Source organism: Dipodomys merriami, unplaced genomic scaffold (assembly GCF_024711535.1).
Source record: "Dipodomys merriami isolate MVZ:Mamm:240054 unplaced genomic scaffold, mDipMer1.0.p SCAF_64, whole genome shotgun sequence".
In the NCBI taxonomy this organism is placed as follows: domain Eukaryota; kingdom Metazoa; phylum Chordata; class Mammalia; order Rodentia; family Heteromyidae; genus Dipodomys; species Dipodomys merriami.
The window spans coordinates 7,453,292-7,479,279 of NW_027206224.1; the positions used below are offsets into that span (position 1 = coordinate 7,453,292).

Below are 25,988 nucleotides of genomic sequence, written 5' to 3' on the forward strand. Positions count from 1 at the left end.
AAGCCAAAAGACAGAGATGATGTAAGTCTTTAGACATTAATTCAACAAAGGCCTGATGTGATTATTTATATATTATTTGACTCTAAGTTAAGATGATGGATTGAAAACATACTCTTTCCTTATAGGAATGTGTATTAGTATTTACAAAATTAGGAAGCAAAATATGTGTCTTACAGTTCACATTCCTGATAGAATAGTAGCTCTTCATCAGTACATTTCATTGGGCATTAACTAAGAGTCAGGACTTGTCCAGACACTAGAAAATTAATTGCTTGCAACACTTAGAAATTTGTCTTCTTTTCATCATAGAATTTTCTCTCTGGCAAATTGGAATGTAACTTGAAAATGGTAGATTTGCAAGAAAATGCTTCAATATACTCAAGACAGAAAGTTGATGAAGAGACAAGGTAGGGTGATAGAAAAGACATCTTAATGTAGGACAAGTCCTGCAAGGACAGGAAACAGTACTGAAAAGAGTCAACTTAGGATAAACAAGATACTGTCTAATGAAAATGTTAGTCTAGCTAGATGGGTAGAGGACTGGGTAAAAATGATGGAGAGCTCAGAAATTCTTGTAATACACATGACAGCACCCCATTCAGAACCAAGTATGAAAGTAATGTACAACTTCTGTGATCAGTTTTGTCTAGAAGATCGTTCAGAACTCCATACTACATTTTATACCCTTAATAGAATTTAGCTAGAATTTTATGCATTACAAATAGCCTTGTGACTTAGAGTGGACTTAGAGTCACTTGTTTTAGATGGTTCATCATTGCAAGTACTGAGCTGAGTATTAGCTTTCTAGGTTCAAGTCAAGGTCTCTTCTTGAGTATCTGACAATGCTCCTTGTTTGAAAGTCCATTAAATAACCACCTGCATGAGCTATTTTTGTCCTGAGGAAAGAGCTCTTACAAATTAATAGGAGGGGGGCTGGGAAGGTGGCTCAGTGGTAGAGCGCTTGCCTTGCATGCCTGAGGCCCTGGGTTCGATTCCTCAGCACCACATAAGCAAAAAGAAAAAAGCCGGAAGTGGCGCTGTGGCTCAAGTGGTAGAGCACTAGCCTTGAGCTGAAGAGCTGAGGAACAGTGCCCCATGACCGGACCCCCCCCCAAAAAAAAATAGGAGGGAACTACAAATAAATCTAGTAGAACCAGGCACTGGTGGCTCACACCTATAATCCTAGCAACTCAGGAGGCTAAGATCTGAGGATCTTGGTTCAAAGCCAGGCCAGGCAGCAAAGTCCGTGAGACTCTTCCTCTCCCCCTCCCCTCTCTGTCTGACTCTTATCTCCAATAAATCACCAGAAAACAAGATGTAGCTCTGTGGCTCAAGTGGTAGAGCTCTAGCCTTGAGCTGAAGAGCTGAGGGACAGAGCTCAGCCCCAGAGTTTAAGCCCCAGGACCAACAAAAAGCAAAAATCTAGTAAAGTATAATTTGAGCTTTATCGTCATGAATACTACAAAGATCTTCTGTTTAGTAATTGAGTCATTATGTCTACATTAAAAAGAAAAAGAAAAAAATCAGAAACATTTTTTTATGCCAATTCTGGGATTTAAACTCAGGAACTTGGTTCTTTCTCTGAGCCAAGGTGAGCATTCTATCATTTGAGCCAAAGCTTCACTTCAAACATTTTGGTGATCACTTGAAGATAAGAGTCTCAAAAACTTGCTTTGAACCCCAGTCCTCAGATCTCAGCTTCCTGGGTAGCTACAATGACAGGTATGAGCCACTCGTACCCAGCAAAATACAAACTCTTTAATTCCCATCCTCTGACTAATACTGTAGTAATAAAATTCTACTTAGTATGGTGGTTCTCATGTTCATACACACACACACACACACACACACACACACACACACACACAAACACAAACACACACAATATAACAAGCCGTAGTTGAACACATATATTAAACTACATAACTATCCATACCTGACACTCAAAGAACATTCACAACATTTTAGAATTACATTGTTAGTGCACTTTATTTGGAGATGAGAAATGTTTTGAAACCAAGTTCTTAGATACTACTGTGGAAATAGCTGTACTCACAGACACTAGAATTAAGCTCACCTCTGGATGTCAAAAATTTTCAGTTATCTACCGAACAATATTTATTATGCACATGCTGTTAATTATTGTGATATGATCTCAGGCAACACTATTAAAAATTATTCTTATGAAGCTTAGTAAGAAAGGAAGTTTATAAGGAGAAGGAATAGATGATATTTGAATTGTTGGAAAGTGTGTGAAAATAAACATTAAAGCAACTAGACAGAGGAGAACAAAGGAAATTCAGAAAGGTAATAGTGTTGTCAGAGGAACTTACCTTTTAAGTGGGTATCATTTATGGTAAATGAAGAAAGACTAGGCATGAAAAGAGCCTTCTAGCCAGCAGCATGCCACGTGCAAAGACCCTAAAGGGAGAAAGATCTTATTCTTTTGAAGAATTGAAGACGTCTCTGGCTAGACTATAATAAGCAAGCATGAGATTGTAAGTAGCTTTGTATCTGAATAAAATCTACACACATACATAAATGCATGTAAAGCAGGAAATGCTTTTAGAATGCTATATTTAAAATCGATATTTATGTCCTGAGATGGCAATAGGGGGAAAAGCAATGCTGCTTGCATAATTTTATATTTATATATAAAATCATATAAAAAATATAAATAAGTAAACATATAGATAGATATGAAGTAATATATACAAATGTTTGATATAATCTATGTGGCTCTGATAATTGGGTTTTACAATTCCACTTTATAACTATGGAAGCTGAGGCTGATAAAGGAGTATAAGTTTTACTTAAGGCCTTGAACCCTGGGCTAGGAAGGTGGCTCAGTGGTAGAGTGCTTGCCCTGCATGCATGAGGCCCTGGGTTAGAATCCTTAGCACCACATAAGCAGAAAAAGCTGGAAGTGGTGCTGTGGTTCAACTGGTAGAGCTCTAACCTTGAGCTGAATTGCTGAGTACCAGTGCTCAAGCCCAGAGTTCAAGCTCCACAAGCAACAACAACAACAAAAAAAGCCCTGAAACCTGGCAAAGACATACGTTAAAATCAACTCATCTTTTTTATGATCAGTCCTCAGGGCCTGGGCACTGTCCTTGAACTTCTTTTTCTCAAGCTAGCACTCTACCATTTGAGCCACAGCACCACTTCTGGCTTTTTCTGTGTATGTGGTACTGAGGAATGGAACTCAGAGCTTCATGCATGCTAGGCAAGCACTCTACCACCAAGGCACATTCCCAGCCCCAAAGTCAACTTTTAAAGATGCAAAAGTCCTTGTATTTTCTAGGGTCATAAAATTCTCCCGAAAGAAGTATAACTTTGAAAGTTCATTGCCTATGCAACACACATCTCCTAAAAAATATTCATGATCATATGATTCAGATCAATTGTGAACAATTGGTTCCATAAACAAAAGCAACTCCTGACACTAATAATATGACTCAAAAGATTTCCATGGAAAGTAAAATTAAAAGATAGAAAACCTCATAAGGAAAGCCACGATAATTATCCCTTGATAAACACCAGCAATGAATAAGTTTGTGAATTTATTGCTGTTTTAGTTTTTGTGGGTCTTTTTTCTAATAAATAGGAAACAATAAAATGAAATGAAATGATGGCATTTCATAACACTCGTGAAGCAGTAAGTGTGGGAGATTTAATTTTAACTTTCCTGCCAGCAGGCATCTTTCATGATCTATCTGCATACACAGGAGGGAGACAGGATTGATTTTGAAACAGATGGGAGGGATGGCCTCACCAAAAAGCACAGAATACTATATTCACTTTATTCTGTTTAGAATAAGGGGGTGGTGAATTAACGGGATGCATGAAGTAATATAGGGTGAGAACATATGTAACCAAACTTATTCCAAGAGAATCATTAATCAAGGTGTATGGTAGAATGTTGACAGAAAGACAAAGCCCAAATGCAGAAATATAATTGGATAGTTTGTGGTTCAAACAACGCAATTGTGAGTTATACCTTTATTACTTACACAGTGTGTGACTCACAGGTAAAATACGAGTAGGTTTAAAGTGTCACATCTGAAGAGTCAACAGATACAAATATAACGTACATAGATATATCTTACAAGCCCAATAGGCAGGTATGATAACTAGTAGTTAGAATTTGGAAATCTAACATTTAAATTGCTCCAAAAGCCTGAATGTTTTTTGGACATCAACATGATGCCACAACTTCACAAATGACTTTGAGTGACAGGTCACAAAGCATAGGCAAACTAAAATGTTATGTGAGATTTGGTGTATATACATACATATATATATATATATATATATATATACATATATGAAAAAGAAATAAATTTCATGTGTCTGCTCGGGTCTCATCCTCAGATATCTCTTTATATCTATGAAATGTACTCTAGACATTGAAAACTAAAGCCTGAAGTTCACAACACTTCTGGTTCAAATATTTCAGACAAGGTGAACTCAACCTGTAGTTATTTTCACCATTTTCAAGTCTAAGGAACACAATGCATTTTTTAGTTTTGTATTGAGGTTTTTATTGTCATGTCTTTATGGACTTATTTGGAAAAACATACTATAAATGGTTTCTAAGTTGATCAATACAATAGGCTAGAGTCTGACATCCTATCTCCATATAATCTTCTGATCATTGAAAAGTATTTTATTTTTTCAAAAGGACTCACACTTCATTCTTTCTCTTGTAACTTTCAGGGTTAGTGTTTGTTTTTAATATTTCAAATTAGCTGCAACTGCACAAAGAAACAGACTATATACATCCTTTCAGAAATTTTTATATGTAGCCTCTGTGTCAGCTGAACCTCTTGTGGGATTACAAGTACTATATCTTTTGTTCTGGCCCTTAATTGAATAAAGATTAATGATCCACAGAGGAAACAAAAATGGTATAAAAGATGTCTTAGAAATCATAAGAGATTCAGGCTGATCTATTCTTTTTGTATCAACCTGTGAGTTACTGAATATGAATTTAGGATAGGAAATAGGTTGGCACGTGGTTATGCCTGTTTTCTTTGATCCCGTATGACATAATGAGGAATATAATTTTGAGTGAAATCCTACACACCATAGTTAGTAAGACTTTGACTTTGCGCTAAACACATAAACTGGATACAATCTGGTACCATCGACACTGACATATTACTAGATAGTGAAGGAAATTACCCCGACCAGGTTATGTAAATATATCTTCACACAAAGGTTAAAAGCATCTGAAAAGATCTTTAAGATGCAGGTGGAGTGTTAAAAGATAGCATTTCTAAAAGTGACTTCGTGATGAAAATTTTTATTGTAGCCTATCATCTACATTGTACTGTGGTAGAAATGGTGGTGGTGGTGGTGGTGTAGTGGTGGTGGCATATGTGTGTGTGTGTGTGTGTGTGTGTGTGTGTGTGTGTGTGTGTGTGTGTGTGTGTGCACGCTTGTTTACCAGATAAGGTTGGGGAAAAATGAATTAAAGATAAACATAATTATCATATGCTCCTTTTGTTTATCCTTTTCCCTTATATTTATGAACATATTCGTGTGTGTGTGTGTGTGTGTGTGTGTGTGTGTGTATTGGTAGAGCTCATATAACCAACAGTTCATTCAGTATTTTGCTTTCACACACATACTGCATTATAAAATCTTTCACATTTCCATCAGGGGATATTTAGAATTAGTGGTCAATGGAACTCAATAACCAGACCTTGCTCCTTGAGAATAAAGGATGGACATGATCCAGCTTAGGAAGCCATGGTGATGATCATCAAGAGACAATGGGATACATGCCTATCCAGAAATAAGATGGAGAGAGTGCAGTGGAGAAGAGATTGGGAAGTAAAACTTCTGAGCTATGCTAAAGTCGGTGGCTTTTACTCAACTGGTTAAACTTAATTATTAAAGGAGACTAATAGAAGGACTGATTTGTTTGCCATATAGATCTTTTTAATGCTATATACCACATGCAAGGTATACAGGGTCCGGCAAAAGAATGTAGAGAGTAGAAGATTGCCTGCCACAAAGGAAGCCCAAGTTTCCCCACACAGATCATTCAGCAAACTTTACTTTGTGTTTATTTTGTTTTGCTTGAATTTAGTGTCATTAAAGTCAAAGAGATGGAAAACAAGTGACAACACTGATGAAATTGTTGGAATTTCTACAGTGGGTTGTTGAAGGCATCTACCCAGAGGCCAATGGATTACGCTTAGTGTTTAAGAGCAAATAGAATCTATTTGCCTCTTTCTACTATGTTCTCTGTAGGTTATACTTTAAGCTGTCTGTTTTGAATAGTAGTCTATTTGGAACAAGAGTAAAAAAGAAAACAAAGAAAAAGGAAGGACTCCTTTGGTGAATAGGAAAAAAAATCTTAGTAGGAATTGGATTGCCATGCCAATTATTCAAAACATTGTGGTTATATACTTCACAGGGATATGATTATGGTGATGGTGATTACATTTAAGCTACATTATACACTTTGGGAATAATTAGGTCATTGTGAGATTCTGATATAATTTCCCAGATACCACTATTTTCTCCTCATGGTTATGAAAAGTTGATTTCTCTTTCATGCACAATTTTTATTTTCAATGACCCCTTTTGTGAGGAATTACTTTTCAACCCATTTTGTTATCTTTTATCTGATTCTGGATACCATACTCTGAGCTGTGGATTTTATTTCTCTAAATTATACACATATAAAAATATTTTAAAATAATTTTACTTGCATGTTGGCAAAATCATATGGAGCTGACTTATGGATCATCCATTGATTCTCAGTGTAAACACCATCACTTCTAAGAAAGTGATCAGTCTTTCAGAAAAGTCAGTGTTGATCATCAGAAATTAGCCAGCAATAATGGAAGAGTCAAAATCCACCACCGTTGATTTCTCCATTTTTTTCCATTGACCCTCTTGACCACACCTTGCAATTTACCTCACTACAGGGGAAAAGAAGAAAAGGTAAACCAGGCTTTTGTATGAAAATGACAGTTGGCTTTGATTTCAGACACTCAAGTCCTTATCCTTGCCATGTCTTCATATATGACCCCTATATTCTGGAATCTTTGAAGAATAGTACCAAATGTTGCAACCAGCAAATCCTCTCCCATCTTTTCCACAATCAGATAGAACCCTGGGTTCTGAATGTTAAATTAGCTATTCATTCTACAAGGTAGAATTCAGAAGAAAGTTTCTTCTGCTAAGACACAGGACATGAGCAAGGAGGATGGATTGCTTATCCTTCCACATTTACCAGAATATTGGAAACCCCAGGATAATATAAATGCACTTAGCTCCTCAGGAGGCTGAGATCTGAGGATCGCAGTTCAAAGCCAGCTGGGGCATGAAAGTCCGTGAGACTCTTATCTCCAAAAAACCTCTAGAAAACTGGAAGTGGCGCTGTGGCTCAAGTGGTAGAGTGCTCACCTTGAACTGAAGAGCTGAGGGACAGCACCCAAGCCCAGAGTTCAAGCCCCACGACTGACATATATATATGCATTCACAGGAAGTGTGAACCTCCACACACTTAAGACAACCTGGCATGTCTGGTAGGGGAGAAAGACTGGATTTATAATCAAACATATATGATATAGACTGTTCAGATGTACTGGAATACTGCTAGGTCTTTTAACTAATGCTTCTTCTTAAGGCATTGCAAAGATTTTATAAGAATATAGAAATGTGACTGCTGTCCTCTATGCATACAATAATTTATATAGTCAATACTTAGCATTGAGAAAACAGTATTGAGAGGCAAGAAAGATCTCATAGATTTTTAAGCCTGGCAACTAAGAGCTGATCAATCAACTACAGGAACTCACAGGCAAGTGTGATCCCAAGATCCTGTTTTCCTTGTTAACAGATTAGGTCATCAGAAATGCATTGTCTGCTGACTTCTTAACTTTTCTAAAATTATTAATGGCAGCAATATTCTACTATTACTTAAGACTTGAGTTACTGTGAACTATCCTCAAGTACAATAACTCTTGATAAAACAATCTGATTTAGGATAACTTACAGAGTTTTCTTTATGGTCAGCATTATGGACTGGTACAAAATTCTCATACTTCTTTTCAGTTTCATGACAGAAACATTTGTGATTTCATATTTGTAGTCTCAGGAATTAGATCAGAGGTCTCTCCCACTGAAGTTTAAACCTGTTCCTGGAATGTATTTATGTTTTGTCTCAATTTTATGTATGTACAGACCCCTATACACACGCATGCACACATGCACATGCACACACGCGCGCGCATGCACACACACACACACACACACACACACACACACACTGCACATCAATTGCTTTCTGTTTTCTTTGAAATTGAATGAATTTCACAAGATTTATTTCATTTGCGTCCAACTTTATAGGTAGAAAATCAAATATTTAAACTGAAAGTTAAATGCCTGTAACATCTCTGAAAACTTTTGTATTGTTTCAATGAAATAACTGTCTAATTTTTTTTTAAATCAACATCAGTCATTTAACCATATCTCTGTCCATAGGCATTTTTGTCTTGACTGATTTTCCTTAGAAACTATTTGACCAACATCTGGCAGGTGTATATGTAATGCATGTATGTATTTATGTATGTATATATATATACATATATTATATTTTTTAATTGTGAAAATACTGTATAGAGGGGTTACAATTACATGAGCAAGGTAATAAATACATTTCTTATCAAGCAAAAAAAATAAAAATAAAAAAATAAAAAAATCAACATCAGTAATAGTAGAGAACAGTGGAACCTATGTACAAATCATTTTCCATCTACTCAGTTTTTCTTGATCATGTGTCTCTGGAGGTGAACGTTCCTGAGTAAATCTGTTCATTCCTTCCACTATTTAAAGCTAATTACACCAATAGAAATGTTTAATTTTTTAATCTAGATATTCTAATGCATTTTTTTTGGCACAGTCATTCAAGTGATCTACTTTCAGATAAAATGCTCAGGTACTAGCGATCTACATTATTTCCACTTTAAAGCAAAACAAAATATCAGACATGCTTTAACCCAAAGTCTTCCATGGCGAGTTAATAGTCTATTTGGAACATGATTTAAAGAATTACCATTTGAAGTACTTACTTCTCTATACATCAGGCAATGAGCTCACTGAAGTTTCACTATACTAACTCTTTTACTGAATGGTAATGAAGATGCTGTGGGCACCCATCTTTTTCTTGACTCCACACATTGATTCTCAGACTTGAACTTGTGCCACAATGACACAGAAGGCCACATGACATGCATATCACTAAGTAATACCCCAAGACTTTCTGGTTCAGTTGACTCACATGGGAAAAATTATATTCAATTTTATGACATCCAAACTAAATTTTGAAGGTGCTGTATAATAAATAGTTCTCCACTCACTGCATATAAGCTAAATTATTGAATTAATTTTTGTTATGCTGGCTTAATTAAGCAAATAGCTCTCAGACCGAATTGACATCATTAGACATTCATATAAGAACTTTTTTCCTCAAGATTAATTAGAAGTAGTATAAATGGTGTTAATCAGTTGAATAATATAAAAGGTAGATTGGAGAAAAATAAAGAAGAACCTTCTCAATTCCTTGACATCTATTTATCTATCTGTTTATCTATCTATCTATCTATCTATCTATCTATCTATCTATCTATCTATCTATCTATCTATCTATCTATCTATCTATCTATCTATCTATCTGTCTGTCTATCTATCTGTCTATCTATCTATCTATTAATATTACTGGAGTTTGAACTCAAGGCTTCATGCCTCCCTTCAACCATTTTTAAAATTTTACTTTCTGGTCAGCCCATATTTTTTCTGTTAAACATTTGTACATTCATGCTGTCCAGAAGTGTTATGCATATTTCACATCTTCTCCCCTTGCAGATTCAGTCATCTCTACTTTTATGAAACTATAACCCCAGGGTTTTCTCTGCATTTAATGTCAAAGCAAATATGCTATGTGTTTAGCTATGGTAAATACAATTTCTTTCTCCTCTAATCTGATTATATTGGGTCCCTGTTAAGCCAAAACCAGAGTTATTACACTTTTCTAAGTGTTATATCATCAATAAATAGCAATGTTTATATAAAACTATAATATTACTACTATTTCTTTGAACATTTATCCAAAACCAGACATTGTGACAAGATATTCATATCAATAATTTGAAGAATTTGATGAGAAAAGCATATTCTTTTTACATTAGATTTTCAAAGAAAGAATTTCAAAATTTCTTTAATCTTACACAAAGATGATTAAAAACTGTGACTGCAGATTGGGCAGTCTGATTTCAGTGTCCTTGCTCTTAATTACTCTCTTAACCAGAGTGGCTTTTTTATTCTACCATTGCATGTTATCTTGCCAAACTACTTATAGTTATTACTGGTAATAAGACATTATAATTAGACAACAGATTCTTGAAAAAATTCACACCCAAGCTAATAATCTGTTCAATTAAAAAAATGGAGAACTGGAAGTTCTTTCATTTTTAGCTTGAAGGCATTACCTATCATAAGCTATATGGGTAGGATATAATGCAAAATGATCAAAACTACTAGAGTTCTACATTGTGGCTATAATATTTCTTAGGTCACAAATTACAATGGGTTTCTTTACAAAACAGAAATTAATCCATGTATTTAAAAAAACTGCAAAGTTCTATGGTACCTACAAGTTCAAATGGACCAATTATATTTGGCATAATCACACAATTATCAAAATTTCATACCAGAGAGAATTTCAATGTTTTCAGAACATAAAACTTTTATTTTTATTTTTCCCTGTTATTATTTTTAATGCTTAAATCTATCATTGCTTAGGTTACCTTCCTTCATCCACTTTTTTTGTAGGATATATACTGTAGATATGTGATAGAGAGATGATAACTGTATTTTAACTATTAGCTCTGGTATAATGTCTTGTATTTAAAAAAGGACATATCATGAAATCATGACTATTAATTGAGATAATTCTCTGACATCCCAAGAGACAACCTAGCATTAAGTCTGGACTCGCTTTGCAAGGGAATCAAGCACTTTCAATAGACACTGATTCCCAGAATCTGTGTCAACTAAGCAGTTCTCTGCACAGTGGTAATTCTCCTAATCCCTGTAATTTATGCATCTCAGGATACACTCCAAAGCATTGTTTGCATACGCTATCCACTAGCTTTAAAAGCAGTGCTCATTATGGGGCAGGAACAGATGCAATCCAACAGAAAGGTCTGCCACAGTGATGTTTGTGCCGAAGAACAGCCTATTTGGCAAGCACGGGTAACCGGATGAATAGGAGGAATGAAGAATAGTGAGGAATCAAGATTTAAACCCTCTACCTCCAACATCCTCCCAGGAGCCACCGCGCAATCACTGTAACAATTCCAAATCTCATTCTAGATGCCAGTAAATACTCAAATTGCAAAGAAACCAGTAATGACCCAGTGGATTTTTCAAATACACTTAACTTTGCTATTTCAAGCCACAGACACCAAATGGAAAAGAAGGTAATGTTCTTAATTTTCATCAACTTATCAAAGCTGTTTTTTAATAGTGATAGATTTTTTTTCTCCCTGTTCTTGGCACAAACCATCCATGACAACTTAGAAAGCTGAGGAAGAATCCTTGGGCCTGTGTGTCAGACCGCAAAAGGGGGAATATCAGGACGCTTTTTAAAGGCAATAGGAGCCCCATCTGATATGATCAGAAATGCTGATGTCAATTTTGTGTTTCAGGTCATACAAACAGTAAGTGCGACAGACAAAGACGAGCCCAAAAATGGACATTATTTCTTATACAGTCTCCTCCCGGAAATGGCCAACAATCCTAATTTCACCATCAAGAAAAATGAAGGTAAATATATTAACTTTGTGTAATGGGGTAAAATATAAATTGGAAACTAAACCACACTTATATAATAACACTGAAAAATACCATGAAATATTTTTGTGTTCACCATAAGTATTTGACATCTGCTTTATCTATTCAATGGCACGTCATTACACCACTCCCCCTTTCTTCTATCTACTTAATAGATCAGAAAATTGTTGCCGTGGAAATTAATTTTATCCCAGTGAATATTGCCATCAGCTGGCTTGAGAAAATGCAGTGTATGCTTAAACACCCATGAAACTGTGCAGAAATCTAAGATACTAAGATCTCTGTCAGCAGACAAGCCCGGCTTGAACTTTGCAATTGTAAAGTTTTAATTGAATGTTTACCAAGTCTTTAGGGAAAGTCTATTCTAATTTTGCCTGGTTTGTGTGTACATATTAGAGGTATTTGTTTTAAGCCTGTACTGACTTTAATAATAGCAATTAGATCAGAAAAATCCTTCTTGAAGGACACTTCTTATCAGTATTATTTGGGAGCTAATACTAACTGATTTACTGCTAAGTCTTTCACTCACAAAGGATATTTAATCCATTTCATTAGTTCCTAAGAATCCAGCTTCGATACCCTTTGGCTTCAGCTATGTTCTATTACTTATCAGGACTCATCTCATGTTTGTTTTTTTTGTTTGTTTGTTTAATATAGCTTATGTATATATTCATGTTCCTAAGCTGAGATATATATATATATAATACTTCACAAGGACTTTCAAAATTACTTTCATTGTACTATATTTCTCTTTAGTTTTTGCTATTTTAAATGGTTAGCAAAAAGTACAGTGCAAGTATGTTTCCAGGTTTTCTTTTCCCTATTCTCCTTTTTCAGCTTTTTGGTGTGGCCTTACTATAGCATAGTATAGTTTTGAATGAATGGTTTGCAAGTAAAATATTTAGACTAAAATTTGGTTTGTGCTATCTCTTTGAGTGGATTACTGCAACTGTTTAGAGGAGGTAGTGAATTTTGAGAACACTAGCTTTACAAAATCACATTCTATGGCTTGTGATAAATACGTTATGACCTCCCGCTTTACCACAATGTTACTGAGTTCTTTGGGAAAGGCTTTGCTAAATGTAGATGTCTGTCACACAGGACAAGGAAGGTCAATATGCTGGCATCTCCCATGTGCTGGCTTCCTCAGTTATAAATACCACAGAAAAAATACTGTGCTAGCTCTCCTCAAAAATGGACCACCATCTGGTAGTCTCCCTTAATTAACAAATTTAATACAACCTTGGTGTTCTTTTTCTCTTTCCTCTACTATTTGTGCTGAAATTTCTTTCTTCTTTTTTTTTTTAGTGGAAATCACTTGAATATTTCAAAGTAAAAATAAAGCCATTACAAACCCCAGAATGAGCTGAAAGTTTGTTCATAAGTGCAATCTATGTTATTTTGAGTATGAACTACTCAGGATGTGGAATTATTTGAGCATATAAGATTCACTGTATTTAATAGTTTCTCCATGAAAAAAATGTTCCAAATATCAGAAGGCCTTGGTATATTCTATATAATATAAAATGTTAGGCTATACCTTTTATAGGTGTGACTCTGGCTTGATTTTTTTGTGGTTGTGGTTCTTTTGCCAGTTCTGGGGCTTGGACTCATGTCCTGGGTACTGTCTCTGAGTTTATTTGGGTCAGAACTCTACTTACTTGTTCTACAGCACCACTTTAGGCTTTTTCCATGTGATTAACTGGAGATAAGAAGTCTTACTGACCCTGCGCCTGTGGCTCACGCCTGTAATCCTAGCTACTCAGGAGGCTAAGATCTGAGGATCACAGTTCAAAGCCAGCCCAGGCAGGAAAGTCCTTGAGACTCTTATCTCCAATTAACCACTAGAAAACCGGAAGTGGCACTGTGGCTCAAGCGCCAGAGCACTGGCCTTGAGCTGAAGAGCTGAGGGACAGCACCCAAGCCCAGAGTTGAAGCACCACGACCAAAAAAAAAAAAAAAAAAAGAAAGAAAGAAAAAGAAAGAAAGAAAAGTCTCATGGACTTTTCTGCTTGAGCTGGCTTCGTGCTATGATTCTCAGATCTCCACTTCTTAAATAGCTGGAATTACAGGCCTGAGCCACTGGTACGCGGCTCTGGGTGGTTGTATGTAACATTTTAGATTAATATAAAGGTATCCATGTATCCCAGGGAAAGTGCAATTTTAATCCGTAATAAAATTTACACAACATTTTTAAAGATATTTTATCCTACACTGAGTAAGTTTTATGTGGTTTCTCTAATTTTCAGAATTACTAGTAAGAAAATGTTGTAAATATAGCAAATGTCCTTCTGCCACATTCCAAATTTAAATAAACTATGCTGTAGGGTACTTAATGTATGTGAGTTACCTCTTTGATTTTGAAGAGAATATAGGAATGATGCTTTTTGAGTAACTTTTTAATGTTTGTTTCAGATTTGTAAAATTAAAAATTGTCAGGTATTGAAGAGTGAATCAGAAAAGTACACTCTGTCATGATTACTTATTTTAAATGATATATTCATTTGTTTGGGAAAAAGTGACCATATAATTCATTATTCCAACTATGATTTTAAAAAAGTGAAAGGGGTTGCTGTTTATATTTATGCCTAGAAAACACCATAAACTAAGACTGTCTTGTAGGAAGCAGGACATATGTTCACTATGATATTTGGATAGAGGATCCAAATATTCAACATCTCCTCACAGAATAAATCATGAACTCACAGGTCTCTGGAATAAACATGCAAAGTTTATACACTATTTATTTTACCAAGATCAGAAATTCATGAGTTTTGCTCCACTTCTTTGCAGTCTGGCATAGCTACTGTGAAAATGGAGGGAAACATTTTTTTTCATTGTTAACAGACAGAAACAATTAAGAAATTGAAAGCATTTGGCATAGATACAAAGCCTCCAAATAGACTTTGGCCTTTGGGCAGTATACTATTAATGATGTTAGAAAACAAAACAACTACATTCATGCTAGATATGGACCTGGAGCATGGCTCAGTGGTAGAGCACCAGCAGGGAGTGAACAGGTTAAGTGAAAACTTAAGGTCTTCAGTTCAAGCCCTAGCATACATATGCACACAATACTACATATAATTTACTTGAAAATTGTGGTACATTTTGTATTGGAAATAGAAAAGGTAAAAATCAAATGATCCTATTCAGAATTTTTTTTCCCTTCTTGGTGTGGACTTTAAAATGGGCAGGAACTGAGATTTCTGTGAGTTGTAAGTCCCAATCTATGTAACAAAGCTAAGTTTTATAATTTGACCAGTAAATAAATAAGCTTATCATTTAGCCAGTAAACTCAAATCTATAAATGATAGATAAATTATTCTTTCACTTAATGTGATCTTCAGGGAGACAATTTCAGTAGTTAATATTTTCTAAGGAATTTGAAGCATGTCATTCAATGGAAAAGTGACTGTTTTTCCATCTCATATAGATTGATAGTAGTGCAATTTCAGTCCACTAATACATAACCAAAGACACAATGAGGTAAAAATGAGCTGCTTCTTGTAGCCTACACAGTTGACTGACTGTAAATAATTCTCTCTCTGAATATGTGAGAATCATGTCAGGTGTCCCTGGCTTATTCTTGTAGCTACTCAGGAGGCTAAGACTTGAGAAGCAGAGTTCAAAGCCAGCCTAGGCTAGAAAGTAATTGATACTCTTTTAATATATATATATATATATATATATGTATATATCATTGTAAAGATGCTGTACAGAGGGGTTATAGTTACATAAATAAGGTAATGAGTACATTTTTTGTCCAGCATTGTTACCCCCTCCTTTGTTTTTCTCCTACTACTATCCTTTCCCTTCCCCATCATCTTCATCCCTCCCTCCCCCAAAGATGTAAAGTTCATGTCCAATATAATGTCTTGTGAGTCTCATTGTTGCAATCGTCATCCTGTGTCCTTGTTTCAGCATTTTGTCATTTTCCTTCCCCTCCCCAAATTAGATAAATATATATACAAGATGCAAGATACAAGAATCAAATACAGAGACAACAGAGATATACCATAGGAAGAAGAACAAAAAAGAAACAAAAAATCACATAGTCCATTAAAAACAACAACAATATAAGATGATGCTAAGCGAAATGAACCCCAAGATATGGATACTCTCATTCTTTAGTTAACCACAAAAAAATCCAGAAGTTGAACTAGAGTTCAAGTGGTAGACTGCTAGTCTTGAGCACAAAAGCTCAGGGACAGCATGTAGACCCTAGGTTCAAGCCTCAGTTCTGTCCCAATAAAAAATGACTAGATAGATGAATAAATGTTATATATCTTTCATAATCATATGGCAATGTTCAATAGGGAAAATATGCAAGGTGAAGAATATCAGAGACATTTTATTACCTATGTACATACACACAAAAGACCTTGTATATTTTTTTCCTAATTTTATAGATCTTTATCTTCCAGTTGAGCAAATTTGTATCCAAGAGATTTACTTACCACATTTCAGTATTGGCTTCTATCCATTCTAACTGTGGAAATGGAAAATACCCAACAATTCAATAGAAGAAGACAGGGAAGATAAATGAACCATTTACAGTTGCTGAAATATCTTGCTCACAGGAAATTTGAGGTCAAAAGGAACCTGCTCTTCTCCAGCCTATATATTGCAGGTAAAAAGTTTGGATTTGCTAGATCACAGGCTGGTGCAAAAGAGTCTTCAAGACTTATACTGAAATATTTGGTTAATATATATGTATATACAGAAAAACATATCACCCTGCTCTTCAAAAAGAGCAGGAGAGAAGAAGAGAGAAGTACACAGTGAACTTGGACTTCGCTATAGTTTGGCCATGCTTAAGAAAGACAGCTATGGAGCACTAGTAACTAAAATGTTGCTTTTGCTTTTTTTTCTTCTTCACTGACATCTTATTGATAAGAGGCTCACTCTTAATCTGGGAATATATAGTTCAGTGGGATGGTGCTTTCCTAACTAACAAGCATTTGGCCTGGAATTAATCACCAGAATCGCAAAAGTATGCAAATAATAAATAAACACATAAGCAAGTAGAAAACTCACTCTAGAAGTATGCTTCTGATCATTGATCTGAATAATATACAAGTTGACTAAAACTTTAGAATAAATATGCCTTTCATTCTTTTAGTATTCAAAGTATAATGTGTGTATCCATCTCGATTGAATATTCTGTTTCAAGTCTATGTCATTATCCGATAGTGGTATTTAAGAATTATAAGAGTCTGTCTTAGCACAGAAAATAAATACCAATAAATCAATAAATTGGGAGACATTTTTTGAGGGGGAGTTGGTGGATGGATTCGGGGCCTTGCATTTGCAAAGCTAGTGCTTGAACTGTACTCTACAGGCCAGCTAATTGCTGATTGGTTTAGAGATGGATTCTAGCAAACTCAGATCTCTGGCTCTGGTTCAGCTGCAATGACAGGCATCTTGTGCCATGCCCAGCATTTCTTAACTTCTCATGCTGTTACATATCGTTTTAAATATCCACCAGCAGGTCTCTGCAGCTTTTATTTATAGTTTTTCTAATGCTGAGAACTGATTTTGAGAAAAGCATTTCACAAACTGGGAAGACACTGACCCTCACAAAATGCACTGCAAATAATCTACTGAGTTAACATTATATTTTAGTCTAAGGGTTATTACAATAGAAAAACAAAATTATTATTTTTAAAAAGGATAAGGAAATGGACAGCCCAAAACAATGAAAATAATTCGTCAGCCACATCTTCTGGTTATAAATATGAAGACTTATTATACTTAACTGATTTTTTTCCCTAACATGCATTTTGCAGAAACAAAAAATAAAAACAAACAAACAAACAAAAAACAAAGTCAGCTCTCCCTAGTCACTGTCTATTTCTTACTTCCAATTTAATACGATCAGTCTCAGTTCTAATATATCAAATATTAGAAACCATTACTCTTTGAGAATCATTTTGCATGGGCTTTTGAAACTTTCATTTGTTGACTACTGTCAGCTTATTTCAGACTCTCTTGCTATAAGACCGAATTTCCTGCCTGAAAAATAGATGAGAAATATTCTTATCACAAGACAACCAGAAATGTTTTTCTGTTCCTCAGTATATCCTCATGAGCAAAGAATCTCTTATATTCGAGTGGAGGGGGAGAAGGTAGAGAGGGATCTCCTCTTCAGTAAGCCCAAGTCCTAGTTAGGTCTGACTGTACCTCAACCGCTTTCTTGATGGGTCATTGCTGGGTTCACCATTTCTGACTATCTTCTAAAGTTCTTTGCTCCCACCTGGCTTCTTTGAAGCTCAGAAAGAACTTGTTGAACTGTTACCTCTTTCTTTAAACCATCTTTGCAGCTGACCTCAGTCCCCATCTACAGTGGACCCATTTTTATTGGATTTCCCACATCACTGTCTGTCCTGTGTGCTTTTATTAATAGGACGCTGACTAACAACATATGCATGTTTCCAATATTGTGACAGTGGCTACCCCAATTATTTAATGAATTTTGAATAACACAGTGCACTACATTGGCTAAATGAAAATTTCAGCTATTGTCCACAAAAAATCTGATCATTTTTCTCCCTGTTGAATGTTTTTTTAAGTGTTCAAATTGCTTCAAACATAAGGGCCAATAGATCCAATGTAGAATAATATATCATGTATATAGGATCCAAATATTCTTCTTTAGTAATTCATAATTTCTTGTTTATGCTTCCAGCAATGTAATGTTGATTAAAAAAATCTGTTCATATTTTATTTTGCCACATAAACTATAATTAAGGGAAATGTGTAAGCTAAGAAAAAAATAGATAACAAACCTGTACTTGTTGACTCTAAGCTATACTGTGCCCTTCAATTCAGAAAAAAGGGAGAATTTTGTTGTTCAGCCTCTTTTTATTTTGTAGTTTCCATACTTTCTTTTCTTTGGGTTTTTAAATCATAGTGCAAGTGTACGTTCAGAGATGGAGAATTTTCTCTAAAAATATTGGAAATCTTAAAATTATTACTCTGGTCAGACATATAGTGCCCTTCATATCTCTTTTTTGGGGTGTGTGTTATGGAAGACAATTTAGTCCTGAAATTACTGACTACTGGGATGTAATTTAGATTCATGGCATAGATTTATATATGTAGTTGTCAAAATGCTATTCAAAGTTGTGAATTGCAGTAGAGTTCTCTGTCAATTTGCTAGCAATCATTTCCGGTCTTTGCAGAACATTTTATTTCTGAAAATTTTTTTTGAAAGAGAAAACCAAGAAAATAAATTGATACATGCATAGTTATCTTACAGTTATTTCAGTTATCTCTGTAGATATCTTTGAGCTAGTTTCTTTAAGAAAGTTGCTTTCTGGCCTGTTTCTTTGAACTTCTCTTAAAGAAATATAAAAGGATCAGGAAGGATATAAAGAATTACTCAGAGAGAGAGATATTTTTATTTAACCAGTTTTGTTTGTACCATTTTGCTGCCATGTCATTAAAGAACCATGTTATTTACTGATTTATCATCTACCACCAAACAAATGTGTCTGCCCTTTGGAAAGCACAATCCAGGGTTAAAATTGAATGCAGAAACAAAATGAGCTGTCAGTTTATTCCAATTCCCCTTTTCTGAAAGAGTGCTAAATGTAGTTGACAATCATTTCATCTCCTTTCAGCACAGACATTTGCAGTTGGAATTAATGTGAGCACTTTTTAGACACAGTATTAGGCATATGTGACATTCTATCTGGGAATATGATCCGAATAACACAAATGAACTGTTTAAGATCCCTCACTTTATTAATGAAGAGGGTAGAAAGGCAGAAAGATAATGTAACAACAGTCAAGGGGACGCTTTAGATAAATACATGTCAGAAAAGATGATTTGGGATTTATTAGAACAAAAGATAAAGGTGAGATCCTGAGAAGAAACAAGTACAGGCTTTATACCAAAGAATATTGAGATTGGAATCCTAGCCCTTCTGGTTATGATGTACAAGAGATCGTACAAAGAAGTTGAATAATCTTAATTAAACATTTATCCAAAAGAAGAAAATAAGGGGCTGGGGAGGTGGCTCAGTGGTAGAGCACTTGCCTTGCATGCATGAGGCCCTGGATTCGATTCCTCAGCACCACATACGCAGAAAAAAAAGCCAGAAGTGACGCTGTGGCTCAAGTGATAGAACGCTAGCCTTGAGCTGAAGAGCTGAGGGACAGCACCCAGGCCCAGAGTTCAGACCCCACGACCGGACCTCCCCCCCTGCCAAAAAAAAAAGAAATAAAATAATACTTTCCTGCAATGCTGCTTTGGATAGTAAAGTACTAAATTAAATTAAATTAAATGATTTTGGTGCCTGGTTGCATTGTTGATATTCTGCAAACTAGAAATCATAAATATATTAGGTTTATTCACCTCTTCCTTCAATAAACTCTGAACTTCCAGGATCTCTTCAATCCACCCTATGAATAAAATGAAAATATTTATAAAGGATCAAAAATAAGGCACTTAGGAGATTACTAATGATATTCTATGCTATTGCACCTTTCTTAATGGTCCAATTACTGGACTACAAACACTGAATAATAAAATAAAGGGAAAGGAAAAATGAGCAAAAAGAGGCTTTGGATAACAAGTAGTTAGAGTTGACTATAACTCTTATTATACTAATACAGCCATAATTAAAGTGAAGAATACTTTAAGAATAAATGTGTCCATGGGGCTGAAGAGAGTAAATACTTCTTTATGTATTGGCAAATGGAATATTTGAGAACAGAAAGATGATAGAAATTTTCTTATCCAGAAGCACACTACTAAATAGCTGGCTTAGGATGGTAATAAATACTAGATAAAAAATTGAAACATGTGACCAAAAAAAGGCAATGAAGATGTATATACAATTTATTTCATCATTTCTTATTTTATTTACCTTGTATATGTCTTCTAAGCTCAACATGAGTTACATTTATAAAGTTTTCTTCTTCTTTTTTGCTGGTAACATGATTTCTGTTCCATTTCTTTTCTATCTAGCTAATTTCCAATCACTTGTAATAATTACAGGAAAATTTCCCTCATCTATGAACAGATGAACTAGGTTTTTAACAGTGAAGTTTATCCTCTTTCCTTTGTTCTTTAATGTGTCATGGTACATACTAAGACACCCATAAATCAAGTAATATTCCCTCCACTGATCTCTGAGGCTATTAATAATAGAACATATGTTTAGTCGTCCATTCATTTATTTGATAACCATTTATTTGGTGACTACCATGTGCCAGATGCAATGTTGAGAATTAGGCCTAAAGTAATGAATAAAACAGACAATTTCTCTCCCCTCCTATACAGTATCTTAGTTCTCCTTAGGACTCAGTCTTTGAGTACCAATTTAAATCTTCAGAGAGGAGACTATAATTTAACATGTTTTTTTGTCATCTAGTAGAGAAATTCATACTCGAGTCTTCAATGTGCTATGGTTTATGGTGAAATGATAACACATTCTACCTTCTATACTGTCATAAACAAAGATTTTCTCTTAGACTTCACCCAGTTTTTGAATCTGGCCCTACATAAAGAAGAGTTAGGTCGTCATAGATTCCATCACTCCCAACTTTACGAAGTGTTTTGTCTGTCAGAGCGGTGATGTAGATCTGCAATCACAAACAGGTAAGGCCTTCCCTGGGCTTCATGTTGCTGTATATATCATTATGGAGGTCAGATGAGGTATGTTGCACCACACAATTCAATGTGCTTCTAGTTTCAGGGTCAAAGCCTGTGGGCGAGCCTTTGCCTAATGCATCGTGATCCATGGATGTCATAGTAATTTGTGTTACGGCCCAATCAATGTACTAAGACTGATGTAATTCTCTTTTGAGGGTTATTACAATCTATTCTAGTTTGATCCACGACATATTATATACACAGTTCATGTATTTGTCAAATCCCATGCATGGTGAATTTGGATCCCTGTCAGTGCATGAGAGTTAAAGCTCACTCCCAGAGAGCAATAGTTACTGAGGCTGTTTGTGTACTGGGCAGGACATTAGATTTGTATTTTCTCTGTTGCTTTCTCTTTCTGTTTCTTAAGCTACTACCTGAAGGGTTGTACTGGTGCACTTCCTTGAGTAGCATAGTGTTTGCCTTTGGACTTTTCTGGGTTACTCATGGCCTTTGTTTTCAACCTTACAACCCACAATATCTTCCTCTCCCTGTTGTTTGAGTACCTTACATTCAGCCTTTGAGGATGTTTACCTTAGATTGAACTGAAAAAGTAGGATACTTCATCTGGCATGTCAAACATAAGTTTTCTGCTCCAGATTTCCTTATTTTCTTTGGCCAGTCCATGCTGAATCCTTCATGGTCATCCATGCTTTACTTCTCTCTCCTCCCTAAATTTCATTTTCCTCTCATCTTTTTTTTTGGGGGGGGGTGGGGGTCCAGTCATGGGGCCTGAACTCTGGACCTGGGTGCTGTCCCTCAGCTCTTCAGCTCAAGTCTAGGACTCTACCACTTGAGCCGCAGCGCCACTTCCGGCTGTTTTTCTTTTTGCTTATGTGGTGCTGAGGAATCAAACCCAGGGCCTCATGCATGCAAGGCAAGTGCTCTACCACTGAGCCACCTTCCCAGCCCTCCTTTCATCTTTAAATGAATGAATAGATTATTGCTAGAGAGCTAAACATCCATCTATTTTTAACATACTGAGTGCATAAAAATGTGATATCAGAAGAAATATTACAAAACTGGGGACATGCCTTGGTATACCAGTCGATGGAGATTTGAAGATTTGAATGAGGCTTTTTAATTTTCTATAATAAAATGCAAAAGCAGTTGAAAATGTTAAAAAAATGTTGTGATGAAAGAGGAAGAATCTCATATAAATCCCAAAGGCAATACCTAAAATTTATATATTAGTTGTTGATATTCTTTAGCTTTTTTTTTTTTTTTTTTTTTTTTTTTTTTGTCGGTCGTGGGGCTTGAACTCTGGGCCTGGGCGCTGTCCCTCAGCTCTTCAGCTCAAGGCGAGCGCTCTACCACTTGAGCTACAGCGCCACTTACTTCTTTAGCTTCTTTATAAACCTTAAAAAGAAAGAATGAATAGGCAAGGCATCTTACTGCATAAAATCTCCATATTAAGAGCTGGGCTCCAGTGGCTCATGCCTCTAATCCTAGCTATTAAGGAGGCTGAAATCTAGGAATCACAGTTCGAAGCTAGCCTCGGCAACAAAGTCCATGAGATTCTTATAACCAAGGAACTACTCAGAAAAAGTGATAGAGCAATAGAATTGTACTGAAAGAGGATCAGGTATAGTTCCCAAGTCCCAGGACTGGCAAAAAAAAATTTCTAGACAGTATTATTATAAGGTGTCATCTGTAAAATTATAGCCTGTTTTTCATGGGATGTCTGGCCAGAATGCTGGACATATTAAAGAATAAAATTATTCTTATATACCAAAAAAGAACTCAGTAAACATATGACAAATGACTTCAATGTTTAAGAATTTAATACTACTGTATGTCTTGTGAAACTGCAACAAGGAGATAGGAAATTCAATGAAAATAGTTACTTGGCTCACTTTTGATTTATAAGAGAGACCTCTCAGAATCAAAATGCACCTCAATAAACTTCTACAGAAATAAACAGATGGCTATGTGTCTGCCAGTTAAGAGCAAAGAGCCAGACATAGAGGAAGTTTACTTAAACTTTACTTAAGTTTACATCAACACTACTTTCCTTGCTTTTCCACAGGAAATAAAAGAGGTGTTTCTTAGCTTTGTGTTTATATCTGCATCTTCTGTTAATATTTTTAGCAGGATAACAAATATGTCCCACTCAGTTAAGAGGCTTTTATATATACATACAGTTAAATACTCAAGCTAAGAAGTCCATTGATATAAACATTGTATTATTCATATTTGATAAAATTTTGTGAGTTCATAACTTTAAAATTAAAAACAACTTTGGTCATGTTCTGAAACAGCAGTAATATGTGAGGATGTATCTTTACTTTGTTTTAAATGTTAGTATGTTAAAATTCAACAAAGAAATTTTCATAGTGCTTAAACAATTACCTAAAGGTCATTTAAATTTTCCCTCCCCAGAAAAAAAATATAAGGGAATATATATGCATATATTATTTGTAATTAATATGTATTTAAATAAATACATATATAATATGTATTTAAATAAAACTCACATAATTGAGTAAAGCAGAAATGACAATAAAAAGCAACTCCTTCTATTAAATCTGCTATCATTTTTATCTTTGTAAATTAAGTATATATGCTAAAATGGATGCTTCTTACTTTTGTCAGAAGAATATTTCAGGAAATAATCTAGTTAACATTATATTCCCCAAAATATATTTGCTTATAAAATGATATTAAAGTGAAAAATATTATTATAAAGTTTAGGAAGAAAGCTAATATCCACTTATACATTGCTTTTATTTGAGAGTCTCTGGTTGTTTTAAGATAAATACATTCTCTCATGTTCTGAATGGGTTATAGATTATACTACAAGAAAAACAATAGCTAAAATTCATAGCGCATCTATTTGTTTCAAGTGATATACATTATCTATCCATCTAGCTCTAAGTTTCAGATAAGATATTGAAGCTCATCTGTATTAAGTCACTTGTCAGGCATTGAGAGTAGTTAATAAATTACAGGATTGTTTTTCTCACCAGTAGCATGCATGTCCTTTTGAAAATTTATTCCAGAATCATTCATCAGATGAAATTGCTAAAATTTTATTTCCTAGTTTTCACAAGGTGTGATTTTTGAAAACCATAGAAGGTTAGAAACCATCAGCTAAGCATTATTGAAGACTGTTTTAATAATATTTGGAGTAAAAACAATAAAATAGTCTTCTTCTTGTACTATATCCTACAACACAAAACAGTGATTACGCTCACAGCTTTGTGAGCATCTTCTGGGTGTCCAGCCTTATTTCAGACTATGTGTATCTAATGCTCACAGGTCTTTTTAATTCATCACAGTGACAACAAAACACCAAAAATCAATCGACTACCAAAAATTTTTTTAACTGAATCCCATATTGGGCGAATTCAACCTCACACACAACTTTCTATTCTAAATTTAATAAAGATAATTCATTCATGTCTTCTATTTTTTAATTGCCTAAAATGCATTAAATGGAAAGAACAGACCACTGAAGCATATTCAGTATTTTCTGCAAAGGAGATGTAGCTCCAGGATTAAACAGAAACAGTACATTCATATATCTGCTAATATAACCTGAAATTTAAAGGATTTAAAGCTAGAGATAGGAAAAACTCCAGAGTCTTGACCTAAACTAAGACTAAAACTTTTCCCCCCTAGATGTAGGTAGAGATCTTTTGTTAGTATGCAGTAAAGGAAAGATATCAGCTGGAGCACTTGATCCTTACGTCAAAGTTGTATTTGAATCATTTGTGACCAGGACAGGTTAACCACAGTGACCTGAAATGTGATTGGGTCAACACATTCTCTTTGTCTTTTCCTGATCCAAATCCTATACACTAATCCCACACTTTCAGGCTTAAATGTCAGCAAATACTGGAGATTGTTAATGAGACAGACCATTAATTTATTCCTGCCTTAGAAAGAAAAATAATGTTCCACTAAAGACCTGTAAATTAAATACAGTATTTCTTCAACTTCAGGTACCTCTTGATTTCAAGGATGTTAGAACAGGAAGAAACACACATGCATTTATATCTTGGAATCTTCAGTATTATAGTCAAAGGATCTGAGCAAATACACTCCATCAAGTATCATTTTAATTATGTATCACACTTACCCCTTAACATCGTGTCTTTGAGAGCAGTTGGAGATATCCTTAACATAAAACTACATATTCATTTCACTCAAGTCACAATTTCCAATGTTGGAAATTTAAAAAAAATGATGAATCCACATCCAAATCTTAGCTATGTAAGATTTTCTCAGAAATGAGTTACTGGGTTATGTGTCTTCTTTTTTGGACTACAGAACATGGAATTTTAGTTGAGAACTTTTGTTTATCAGAGCTTTTTCTTTAAAGAGAGTTAGGACCATGTGTGGGTGGTAAAGGACAGGAGGAATGTAGCAGGGATTGTTAGTATTTTCATCCAGATAGACCTAATAACAAAGGCAGTGGTACCAGGATGGAGGAGGAAAAAGT

At 35.0% G+C, this 25,988-nt stretch overlaps 1 protein-coding gene across 4 annotated transcripts in view; it reads left to right on the top strand.

Moving 5' to 3' along the window:
• Positions 1-25,988, top strand: part of LOC138815454 (cadherin-8) — a 360,916-nt gene that overhangs the window by 296,074 nt on the left and 38,854 nt on the right. For all 4 annotated transcript variants that reach the window (XM_070004893.1, XM_070004891.1, XM_070004894.1 and 1 more), the window contains exon 10: positions 11,733-11,850. In XM_070004893.1, coding sequence (XP_069860994.1) covers positions 11,733-11,850 — 118 coding nt within the window. The remainder of the gene's footprint in view (positions 1-11,732; positions 11,851-25,988) is intronic.